The sequence below is a fragment of the Hypomesus transpacificus genome, chromosome 9, assembly GCF_021917145.1.
Source record: "Hypomesus transpacificus isolate Combined female chromosome 9, fHypTra1, whole genome shotgun sequence".
In the NCBI taxonomy this organism is placed as follows: domain Eukaryota; kingdom Metazoa; phylum Chordata; class Actinopteri; order Osmeriformes; family Osmeridae; genus Hypomesus; species Hypomesus transpacificus.
This window is the reverse complement of record NC_061068.1, coordinates 11,334,158-11,346,733: the sequence shown is the minus strand read 5'-3', so window position 1 is coordinate 11,346,733 and position 12,576 is coordinate 11,334,158. Positions and strand designations below refer to the sequence as shown.

Here is a 12,576-nt window from a genome sequence, read left to right as displayed (position 1 = left end):
GAGGAATAACATAGGTAATGATATAGGAGTCAATATGGATTGATTTAAGTCAAGGTAAAGAACAATATCTCTCTTTTTCCTGTGATACTAAAACCAGCCACCAGATGGCAGCCTAACACAGGACGAGACCTATCTCTTCGGCTCGTCAACCCATTCAGTTGTGTTAAGCCGTTCTTTTAAAGTGATCCTGCTATCTCTGCTAGAGGCTGCAATAGAGACGGTCATCATGTCAGGCTTAGACTGCATTTCTGTGTTTCTGCTTGCTCCATTGGATGGAAGGTTAGAGTTTGGGGTCAAGTTTGTGACGTTGCTTTTCTGTGTTATTAAAGGAAGCAGTCTAGTGGGTGTCCTACTCACAATCCTCACAGTCGTCCACGTCGATGTCCCCATCATCGTCCATCTCCATGTCCTCTTCCACCGCGTTGGCTGGTGGAGGGAGAACAGGTTTGGGGACCGGTGGCTCTGGTGCTCTGGAGCTGGAAGGGGTGTCCTTCTCCCTGTCTCTGGTCTGGGTCCCCATGGTCTGGTCCTCTCTGAGGAGGGGGCTGGCCAGAGGAGCTAGCGCTATGTTGGGAACCACACAGCTCTCCTGGCTGATCTGCTGGCTGGATCTATGGAGGCCAACAAATGAGACTTTCAGTTGTCCCCTTAAAACAAACAGGAGCTTTTTTGAAAAGGGAGGTTCACTTATGTAGCAACAAACTGCCATGGCATAGGTGAAGTAAGGTGAGGTTTGGGGGGATCAAAATTAATTCTGTAATGGTTTTGCGAGACAGCCCCTTACCGCTTAGCTTCACTGTGATTGGTGGTTTTGTTCCTCTCGGAGGAGGGAGACCAGGGCCGGAAGGCAGAGCCTCTCTGTTTCAGCTGGGCTTGTTTCACATCCTGAAAAACCAAGAACAGCTCATTCACCGAGACTGAAGGGCAGCTTAGTAAACAGTCCAATTCCGAATCAATGTCATTCCTTCACTAACTACAACGTTTCTCCCCGCGAAGCGAAGGTGAGCTGACATGACGGGGGTGTACAAGGTCCCAGAACTTGGCCGAGGACAAAGACCCTCCTGTCAAGGACCCCCGTGACCTTGAAGTTCCACAAATCAGGTTTCACACACTTGCAGAAAGAACATGAGACACAAACCTTGCTGGCAGACTTTGTCAGAGATTGTAACCAGTCGTGCTGTCTCTCGTTGTCGGCTAAGGGAGAAAGCAGCTTGTCCAGCTTGGACTTCTTAGCTGGAGCCGGGCTGTGGGTCTGTGAAGAGAAGAGATGGAAAGTAAATATGATGTCCTACCACGAAACATTTACAGGAATAGTACACATCAACAATATGAGTCAAACGGTCTATATCACACAGTATGTATTTCGATCGAAGAAATGTCTGTTTAACCCCCTACATGGTGTACTTGACATCATCCCTCTGCCATTATCTCTAAACACAGCAGAGACCACTGGGTGGTGACCACACTGTGCCCGTCATTCACCCCCACGCTGTGCCAGGAAAACCAGGCTGGGAGACGGACAAATTGAGAGAGCCAGACAAGAGTTCAAGTGATATGTCTGTCTGTCTGTCTGTCTGTCTCTGTGTGTGCGTGTGTGTGTGTGTGTGTGTGCGTGTGTGTCTGGACGCTAGCTGGTCTGGATGGCAGCCAGCAAGGCTACACATGGACCTGCCAGCTTTAGGAGGCGCCATCAGGTACACACAGAGAGAGAGAGAGAGAGAGAGAAAGAGAGAGAGGGAGAGGGAGAGAGGGAGAGAGAGAGAGAGAGAGAGAGAGAGAGAGAGAGAGAGAGAGAGAGAGAGAGAGAGAGAGAGAGAGAGAGAGAGAGAGAGGGAGAGAGAAGGAGAGAGAGACAGAAAGAAGGAAGCTGAGAGCTCTAAACTCGGACAGACGTTTTGGGGTGAAGCTAACCTCAATACAGGGCATTAACTCACAAAATGTTTCCCTCTCCGCTCTGCTGATGGTGGTGGAGTCAGGAGAGACTACATGTCTCCGTTTAACGCCCCCCCCTCCTTACACACACACACTCAGTGGCCCAAGTCATATCCAGGAAGTGTGTGTGTGTGTGTGTGTGCGTATGTGTGAGAGAGAGAGAGGCCCCTGTGGCGAGACAGTAACTGAGCCCCCTAGCCTCAACCTGTCAGGATGGGGCTGTGTTTACCTGGGCGCTGGGAGAGACCTGCCCAGACCTGACTTCTATGACAGTCTCCCTTCAGGAATCCCAAACACTCCACGACTCCCCTCCCTATCTCCCCTCTCCTGCACGGAAAGGGTTACTCACTGTACGCTGCCACCTGCACTACACTGTGCGCACAGCCACGGGGAGAGACTGAATGGAGAAGTGGGCTTTGCTCAGCAGCATAGTTTGAAGAGGTTCACCTGGAGGTGTGGAAGACAGATTGTTGGGTGATGACTGGCAGCTTGGCTGTTAATGAATCATGTTTGGCAGTTCTCACTGAGAGATAAGCTGAAAGCTGTCTGTGTGTGTATGTCTCTGAGAGTGTGTGTGTGTGTGTGTGTACGTGTGTCTACCTGTCTGTCTGCCTGTGGTTCTGGCACCAGGGGTGGAGGTGTGAGTCAGGTCTGACACAACATAACAGAGAACCTCCGTTCTAGAAACTTCTGCTTGGGTCGCGTCATATAACCCTACCCTCTCATTTGGCTGGGTCTGCCGGAGCTTGGCTCATAAAGCTATAATCAGACAGCAGTTGTGTTATCACAAGGCCTAAGTGCATCTGGCATGACTGTGGTTGTCTGGACACTCCTCTTATGTCTCTCTGACTCACACACATCACTGCTCAAGTCCCCACACACACACACACACACACTCTTATTCACACACTGCAGATGCACACTCACACAGACTCACACCGAGGCAGGATGTCTAGCGAGGTTTCCTCTTAAGAGACACTAGCCTAGACCTCCAGCTGACACATCGCTCACACAACACACACACACTCTCTGACACACACACACACACGCACATCCTCGTTAATCTCTCACCTGTTTTACCAGTGGTTTTTCGACAAACTGCCAAACGGTGAAATCCGAGTCTGTAATTACTGATATGGTTGTCGTTTTCCCAACAAAGGCTGTCTGTGAGTGAGTGGGTCTGTGTGTGTGTACGTATGTGTTTGACTTTGTGTGTCAATGTGTTTGACTGTATGTGTGTGCTATTTCTGCCCTGAGGTTTGGAGCTACAGGAAAACTGAGGCCCAAAGACAAAACAGAGTGGGAGAGCGGGGCCTCCCAGACACCACAAGGGAGCTGCTAGCTCAATCTGACAGGGAGCTCAGCGGAGAGCAGCCCCACCGGAGCCACAGACACTTCCCTCCTCACCACACCAGACATAACACGCTCCTTCTCACACACAGCCAAACACACACACACACAAACACTTACATGAGCATGCACGGATACGCGCACATACAAAACACTGACCCCCACACTATACACTGCCGGTCTCGTGCCTGCTGGGCACAGGATAGAGCCCTCACTGTCTAGAAACCTGCTTCTGGCTGATTCAGTTTACTGGAGGAGAGAAGGAGAAGGGAGGAAAGAGAGGGAAGGAAAGAGTGAGGGGTTGAAAATCAGGGAGAGGGAAGGAGACTTCCTCTTAAAAGTTTGCTTTGGCTGGGGCCCCTGTGGGAACGGAGTTTCGGAGTGAGAAGGGGGCGGGGGCGAGGGCGAGGGGGCGGGTCTGGAAGGGGCGGGGGGCAAGGGGGCGGGTCTGGAAGGGGTGGGGTGGGGGAAGGGGAGTGATCAGCGGGGACCACAGAGGAGGAAGCTCGGAGCTGGAGGAATGTCTGCTTGAAGGCCAAGTACAGGCTCCTCTTAAAAGAGACTTAGCCCATTCATGCGTTGCCCTTTTCAACTCGCCGCTATTGTGTGACGGCTCTCTAAGGAGCCCCGTAATGAGGGAAGGTTTCAAAGTGGAGCCGGGGGCTAAACAGGGCGGGGCTACACGGAGGCTGAAAGCTGACATGCTTTCTCCTGGAATGACACTCCTGTAATGACACGGTCATTCAGGGCAAAGGGGCCGTGTGCAACCACGACCAGAACAGACACCCCTCACCCTAACACAACCGGTCATATTACGGTCATGCTACTGTCATACCATGGATCATATTCTGGTCAGGTTAGGCCTAGCACAATGGAGCGGGTGAAGAGCATGTTTACTTCCTCGCGTCGGCCAGCTTTGAGTGCGCTGAACTCTCCCACTCCTCTGCACGCTGGCACAAGAGGCCTCCTCCCCACCAAGCTGGCCCACGGCTGCCAGCGAGACCAAAATAGTCGTCCCTGGCCGAGTTTCCCCAGGCAACCGTCACACAATACCACTGCATGCTGGATGGCGTGGCGTTCCCAAAAGTGCCCCGGCAACGAGACACAACAGTTTCACGTTTCAGACTCCTTCCCCTGCGATAAAGCTCGAGAGTGTATTCCCCAACTCTGAGTGTGCTTGGCAGGACACTGTCTCACTCAAGGGCACACACACACACACACACACACACACATGCACATACCAACTGGCCATGCTCAGTCCAAGGCTACCAGCATCAGTGGGAAGTGGGCTAGGGTGGCAAAGGGGGAGGGGGATAGAGCAGGCTGTGGCCTCGCAAGTTTGCTTCAATGATCCCTCGTTTGTTTATCTAAAACCTGTATGACTTCACCCATGCTTGGCTGAGCTGACCAGTATCCTAACAGTCTTTCCTCAACCCGAAGCATCCCTTTTTATGCATCGTTAAAATGGCCGCCCTTCAAAATGGCCGCCACTGGAAGACCGTTACAGTGAGGGAGAATACACTGAGACGATGAGCCTCTGGAGTTCAACCCCAGAGCCATAGTAACAGTGGTCTGGTCTGGTCTGGGATGGTCTGGCCTGCCACGCGAACAGTCTTAACGCAAAGCAAGGTTGATTGGATTGTCCTAATTGTCTTTGGGATTGAGATAGAAGTCTGGGCTGAGCAGGTCTGTTCTCATGGAGCAGGGAGCGTCAGAGCCTTTCCCCCGACATGTCACCTTTAGCCTGAGATCAGGGGATGGGCTATGAATACTGTAGCACATCCCACAGCTCTCCCTCCACACGCCTCCCCCACCACAACGAGGAAACTGAACCACGTCTGCTGCATAGATGTGGCCGCTACAACAGTAGCAACACACAGCTGCCTCTGCATCTGACTCTTACCTCGTGGATTTCCCTCACGATCAATCCCATCTGATCTCGTCCTCTGTCAGAGGGCTGTGCATCCATAGCAAAGAGGTTCATCGACAGAGTGAGTTGTGCGGGGTTACAAGAGCCATGTGAAGGCCGATGCACAGATATGGTTGTTCATGTTGTCATCTGTGTCGATCCGACAGTCCTCGTATCTCTCTCCCGGGCGAGGTGAGACAGAGCAACGGACTGTTAACACTGAGCGGAGGGAGCACATTCAATTGAGGGCCAATGTAGCCACTAAAACATCACATGGCCACGTTTTCTATCAGGTTTTCTGACCCATAAAGAGGGCCGGAGTAGCGGGCATGAGGGGATGTAAACAGACCATGATCTCACCGAGGGGATGTGGAGGGGCAGGCTGTGTGGAGGTGTGACCCATCCACTAAGAACCGCAAACCCACAAATACCAGCCTCCAGATTACACGTTATTACCGCGAGCGTGCCTGCACCTATCTCCGGACATGAGACTGCGTGTGTGCGTCTGAGAGGCGTGTATATTTAGGCAGCCGTACCGCCACGTTCTCAGGGTGCTTTTAGGGAAGCGCCTAAGCGGCTCTGGTGGAATTGGCCAGTTGTATGGACGGCCAAGCTGGGCTGTGTGGTCTATATGTGGGATGTACAGCCTTCCATATAGCCAATTAGGCCACACAGTACCAACACGCAAAGACGGGCATAGACATACACATGCTCACACACACACACAAGCATACTCATACATACACGCTAACCACACATGCACGCCAACCACACAATGTCTTTTTCTGCTCCTATTCACATTTAGCACAGTTGCAATGAGGGAGCAGCTGCAGAGCTAAGCAGGAGGCCGAAGGGTGTGAAGGTGAGAGACAGAGGGGGGGGGGGGGGGGGGAGAGACAGAAAGAGGAGGAGAGGGAGAAAGCGAGAGATGGAGGGAGGGAGAGCGAGAGAGAGACGGGGAGAGGGAGGACACATCGACCATATTAAGACCCCTCGTTTTCATCCGTCTGCTCGTCTGCATTATGTCGGCCGCCAGCAAGTCCATTTCAGATTAGCCAATGGCTGTTGGCCTGCTGTAGCTGTTAGCCCACTGCTTCATGAGACAGTAAGTCTCCCTCCGTTGAAATCCCACAGATTAGTGCTAATGCCCCAGCCAAGAAGGCTGAAAGACGATTTAAATGTCACTGGATAACCTCTCAGCAACCCAAACAGTATCGTCACTGGATAACCTCTCAGCAACCCAAACAGTATCGTCACTGGATAACCTCTCAGCAACCCAAACAGTATCGTCACTGGATAACCTCTCAGCAACCCAAACAGTATCGTCACTGGATAACCTCTCAGCAACCCAAACAGTATCGTCACTGGATAACCTCTCAGCAACCCAAACAGTATCGTCACTGGATAACCTCTCAGCAACCCAAACAGTATCGCCTCCGAGTACACAAACCATGCTATCACACACACACAGACCAAAATATCACCAACGCACACATGTAAACACCGTTAAATCACACACACACTGTGGTATCACACATCCACTGCATCTAGCCCTGGCCCATGGAGACAGTGGGATTGACGTGGCCGTCAGCCAAGCAGATCCTGTCTTACAAGTTTACTAAGAGCGACGATTGGATGAAAGGAATCATTCTTGGTCGTCAACAGAGCCCAGGCACACGGCGGGTGAGCCGAGTGAGGGCAGGGGGAGAGGGTAGCCGCTGGCCCACCTGGTCAGCTGACCCCCGCGCTGGCCGGGCCTGGTCAACTGAGACACACGACCACATGCTTGCAAACAGACGGGCTTGGCGAGGGCGGGGGGGGGGGGGGGGGTGAGGGTGAGGGGCTTCAGTGGGGGTGGGGGCAGGTGGCAGGTTTGAAAAAGGGATGAATACCAGGGAGAGGTTACGAGGTGTGTGAGGGGGCAGGGGGGAGGGAGGGGGAGATGAGGGTGGGGGGGGGGGGCCCATAAAGCTGAGGTGAAGTTAGGGTCAGTGCCCGGTGTCCCCTGTGATGTCACGTCACTGACACAGTGTCTGTCCTGGGAACTGGCAGGGGAGGTCACTAGCTGCAGCGAGGTGATAAATCCACGGGTGTTTTTATAGATGGTCGTTCTAACTCCTCTGTCTCTGCTCCAAAGCAGACTCCCCAGGCAGACTAGGCCTGGCAGATAGGCTAACATGCACTAAATACACAACTACCTGTAATCAGCGCTGATGCTAACACGGCTCATTCCCTTTAGCACCGATGAATCCCTTGGTTTGTATGTTTTGACACTAAAGGATGTTGGTGCTGGTGGGCCTGTCTCTGTGTGTGTGTGTTTGATTTGGCGTGCATACGTGTGAGAGTACACCCCAGAGTATTAGTCTTCTCATGTAAAACCACTAGACCCTGAGTTCCGTTTGGGGTGGGACAATGTGGTGGTGGGTAGAAGTGCTAATGGCTTCATTCAGAATGAGAGGAAGCATTAGGAAAACAGAGAACCTTTGCTAAAAGCACTAAGAAGCCCTAGCATGTGCCTGAACAGAATTAAATCACTGGGGAGAAAAAGAGTGGATTTCTGCTCTCAGTTACAAAGAAACTGCCGAGAAATCTTCCAAACTGCTTCCGGTTTAACAATCACTTATGTCACTCCTCCATGATGGACCAGCAGGAATAGATTCTCTCTCTCTTTCTCTCTCTCTCACCTTTCCAGTCGGCCTCTTTCTGTACGTAATATTCGACTGGAGATCAAACAGCATTTTACTTGTTTGCACTTGTTCACGACATCCCCCGTGAGGGAAACACGAGATAAAAACACCCACAACATCCGCTCTTCAGATCCTACATTCCAGCCTTCAACATTTTGGCTTTCCTTTTCCTCCTCCTCCTCCTCTTTTCTATTCACAGGAAAACTTATCTGCTTACGTGGGAGATTTGGGTGAGAGGGCCTGGTCTCCCCAGCCTCCAAAAATAGAGGGGGGGGGGGCAGCTTTAAAATGGAGGGAGGAGGGAGGGTGGGGGACGGTGGAGGAGGGAGGGAGGGTGGAGGGAGGGAACACGGAGCTAGGCAGCGCCGGCTGAAGCCAGAGCAGCTCTCCCTCTGCTCCGTGACCCTGAGACGAGCTGGAAGCCGTTTCTTTCCCTTTCTGGATGGTTTTATAGGGGTTCTTCGGAATTCTTCGGAGTTTCTCACCATAGCAACGCCACAACAGTGGAGCGTGACTCGGCGTTGACTCAACGACCAGAACTGAACATCTCAGGGGCCAAGGTTCTCCTATCCTCCCCACTTCCTCAGACTGAGACAGATCTCCTGCAGAGGCCGACTGGATGAGCGCATGGAGCATGAATGCAGACACATGTTGAAATAACTCCGTGCACATGTGGTGCCCTGGCCCGGGTGTCGAGTACCCTGAGGGGAGGGGAGGTCTTATCTCCCGCTGTGCCACAGGTGCAGACCAGAGAGATGGATGGCTGTTTGTCCCAAGGAGGTGGACCGCATCCCATTGATCAGAGTAGAGAAGAGGAGAGCAGAATGAAGGAGAGCGCAGGGCTCGTGGAACAGGGCTGGTTGCGGGCTGGACTGACATGACAGATAATGCTGACCCTAGGGGGAACGTGGACCGTTAGAGACAGACCGCCTAGCTTAGGGTAGCCCAGAGCACGGCACAACACACAAACACGTCAATGGGTTATATAAACGGGTTATATATCCCATCTCTGGCTGTCTCTCTCTCCCGCTCTGGCACTTTGTTGACCCCAATGCAGAAGCGGATGAAGGCGGGCCGTCTGACAGGCAGGCAGGCAGGCAGACAGAGAAGCAGACAGACAGGCAAGCAGCCAGGCAGGCCTGAGGACAGAGCCTGGTGTGATCATGTAATCCCCATAGCCTCCCCTGGCCTCTCTCTAGCAGCAAATCCCCTTGACCCTACCCGGCGGAGCGCTCAGCGCTGACCACAGATGGACACCGAGGGTCTCCACGGCACAATCACCCCCCCCCTCTCCAGCGTCGGGCCTGTTGTACAGGAGGGCTACAGAGGGCACCGAGTCGGCACAGCTTGACGAGGAGTGGAGTCGGTTTGTACCGCCGCCGGGAAATGGTTCCCCTTTTTTATGACAGGCTTATTAGAAGAAAAGAAATGGGAATTTGCTGGTTGGTTTCATCTCATGCCCACATCGTTTTGTTCGAGGACGATAAATGAACAAACGGTGGATTCTAGTCCAATTCCGTTCGATGCCACCTTTTCAAATCCCTAAGACTATAATGCACTGTGTTGGGGGGGAAGGCGGAGTAGAAATATGGTAGCATTTCTCTTCTGTAAGCCTTCTACCTCCTCCTCCTCCTCCTCCTCTCGCCCTCCCACCCGTCTCTGAATCATGCTCATCACTTAGCACGCCGGCAGAGGATTTAGCGAGCCGTGTGCTGATTGGTGAGCAGACAACCCCTGTGTTCCTCTTGTCTTGACTAGTTAGGACTGTTCCTGAGAACACGGTGCGCGTCTGCTGAAGTGTAACTCAAGACCACACGACGCAGCCCCGGGTTTTTCAGCTGCTCTCTGAGACAGCTGGAAGATACATGTGTGTGGTGCGTGTGGTGTGTGTGTGTGTGTGTGGTGCGTGTGTGTGTGGTGTGTGTGTGTGGTGTGTGTGGTGTGTGCGTAGGCAAAACATGGAATCAAGCTCAATTATCCTTTTACTTGATGCATGTAAGGTCATAGCACTGGGGCATGGTTCGCTTCCAAATCTCTCACTCGCTGGCTCTGTGGCCCTCTCCCTCTCTCTCTCCTTCTCTCCCTCTCTCTCTCGCCCTCTTTTTCTGGTCGTCTGCCACAGGGAGGGGAGGCCCGGCGCAGGAACTCAATAATAACTTTCAGCAGTCTAGCCAGGAGGCTGGGGGCCCAGACTGGGGCTGTTCTCGGCTGCTTCCTGCGCTCCCTCCTCTCGGGCCCACGCTCCTCCCCTCTCCGCTTCCCTTTTCCTCTCCTCTCCTCCCTTCCCTCGTTCTCCCAGTCTGCTCGTGTCTGTGGGCGCTCAGCGGGACTGATGCATACTGCAGACAGGCCGAGCGCTCTTAAAGAGACACACACACACGCAAACGCGCGCTCACACATTTTTCTCCTCTTAATCACTGCAGTGAAGGCAGTGGAGACGGAGAGCAAAGGGCCGGAGGCGGTTCTTTCCACCCTCTCACTGGAAGGATCCTCTCTGTCTTTCTGCTTCCTCTTTCTTTCTTCCTTTCTTTCTTCTTTCCTGCGAGGCTCGCCGCGACGAGGGAAGCGAGGGACAAACGCAGATACGCGAAGAGGCTTTCAGAGCTTCTAGGGCCGGATTCTTCCACTGCAGCACAGCATCTGGGGGGGTGGGGGTGGTCGTGGTGGTGGTGGGTGGGGGGGGGTGGGGGCGGGGGGAGTCATTGATGCTGTTCTCTACACAGCAGGGGAAGGGGGTTGTCAAGTGCAATCTGCGGTCTTGGCCATGAAACTGTTTTTGATGCCATTCTTATGATAATCGCCAGGGACAATCCAATAAACCTAATAAGGGCGACCTCAAACGACGGCCACCGCTCTTGGGTACGCCAACACTACAATCTGTGCGTCCCTTCAGTAATCAGGAATGTGCGTTATTGTTCAGGACATTTTACAGAGCTCTATCACGCTAATTAATAGCGACTGGATTCGCAACCCTCTTCACTCCACAAACAAGACAATGCCGGAGACTGTTGGGAACGGCCGTGGTCTACCTGGTACAGGACGTCTCGTTGAGAAAGTCAACCAGTCTGATCTCAAAGCTCTTTTTGAAAAATACCACGACTGAGGCGAGAGAGCACAACAACAGTTCTCCAGACAATTGACACCTGGAATTCCCAAAAAAACACGAAAAACGAGCAAAGAATCGAGAGCAAACGTCCCTCAGCGAGAGACGAGCGGCGTGCCGCTGACAGACCAGCGGAGTCCAAGCAGCTGGACCCGGGACGTCGAAAGGAAACCATAAAAAATGTAACAGGGTTGAGTGACAGAAACCTACATTGGTGTGCCTGGCAAACACGCTCTCATTCTTCTGCTGTCAGCACTTTGCTCCTCGGGAGAATGCAGGCCGGGGTCGCGAAACCCAACCCCAGACAGACGAGGTAGAGAGAGAGGTCAAGGCGCCTCCAAACTCGCCTGACACAACATCCCGCGCTGGTGACTTTCTCTTTTCCATCGCTCGAAGACGGGAGGAAGGGGGGACACACACCTTGGATATTGTGAGAAGACGAAAGAGAGAACGAGAGAGAGAGAGAGAGAGAGAGATAGAGAGAGAGAGAGAGAGAGAGAGAGAGAGAGAGAGAGAGAGAGAGAGAGAGAGAGAGAGAGAGAGAGAGAGAGAGATGGAAATACAGGTAATCTCATCATCATAAACATAGAAGAAGAAAAAAGAGATGGAGTGAAGAAGAGAGAGAGGAGGGGCAGAGGAGGGAACAACGAACCATCCTGAAGAATGATCTCAGATGAAGCCGTGGCCAGGGCGAGGAGACCGGCTTGAAGGGGTTAACCTATCTGGGCTGTCTGCAGGCTGGGCCCCAGCTCACCAAGTCTCTATGGGAGGTATCAGTACCAGAGTCAGCAGGCCAGACAAGCATGGTGAAACCAGAACCCCAGCACTGCTTTGGAAAACCAATAAGCAGCACAGCTTCCAGCCTCCATCCCCCAGCCTAGCCTCTGAACCTCCATCCGCATCCCAGCCTCCAGAGTCCAGCCTAGCCTCTGAACCTCCATCTGCATCCCAGCCTCCAGAGTCCAGCCTAGCCTCTGAACCTCCATCTGCATCCCAGCCTCCAGAGTCCAGCCTAGCCTCTGAACCTCCATCTGCATCCCAGCCTCCAGAGTCCAGCCTAGCCTCTGAACCTCCATCTGCATCCCAGCCTCCATCACCCAGCCTAGCCTCTGAACCTCCATCCGTATCCCAGCCTCCAGAGTCCAGTCTGCCAGACTCCAGTCTACATCCAGCTAACAGCCTCGAGTCTCCAGTCCCCTGGCCTCCACCTCCAGCCTCCCTCAGCCTAGACAGATGGTCTTCAGCCAGGACATCCAGACCAGGGGTCAGCACAATACAGGAAGCACCTCAAGATGATCTCCTCTTGTCATCGCTCAAACATCTCCTGGAGAACGGCCTTTCTTTCCATGCGTGTAGGATTCCGTGAGTGTGGCGTTTAACGATGAAACGCACAAACGGACTCACACTTTCACACACACACACACACATACACACATGCACTTTACAAGATATTCTTCCTGGGATGGCGAGGACTAGACCTAGCCTTCTGAATCCCAGACATCTGCCTCTTACTCAACAGAGCACAGGGAGCTTGGCGAGGGTGACACATACCCAAACAACACTGAGCCATTGAATCATCGGTGTTTACGCCGCCA

The 12,576-nt window shown here is 53.0% G+C and overlaps 1 protein-coding gene across 1 annotated transcript in view; it reads right to left on the bottom strand.

The window, feature by feature from the left end:
* The window catches only part of skib (v-ski avian sarcoma viral oncogene homolog b), a 28,728-nt gene that overhangs the window by 3,922 nt on the left and 12,230 nt on the right, over positions 1–12,576 (bottom strand). The window contains exons 2-4 of the mRNA XM_047026057.1: positions 1,139–1,252; positions 785–885; positions 358–611 (exon numbers count right to left, since the gene is read on the bottom strand). Of these exons, the coding sequence (XP_046882013.1) occupies positions 358–611; positions 785–885; positions 1,139–1,252 (469 nt within the window). The remainder of the gene's footprint in view (positions 1–357; positions 612–784; positions 886–1,138; positions 1,253–12,576) is intronic.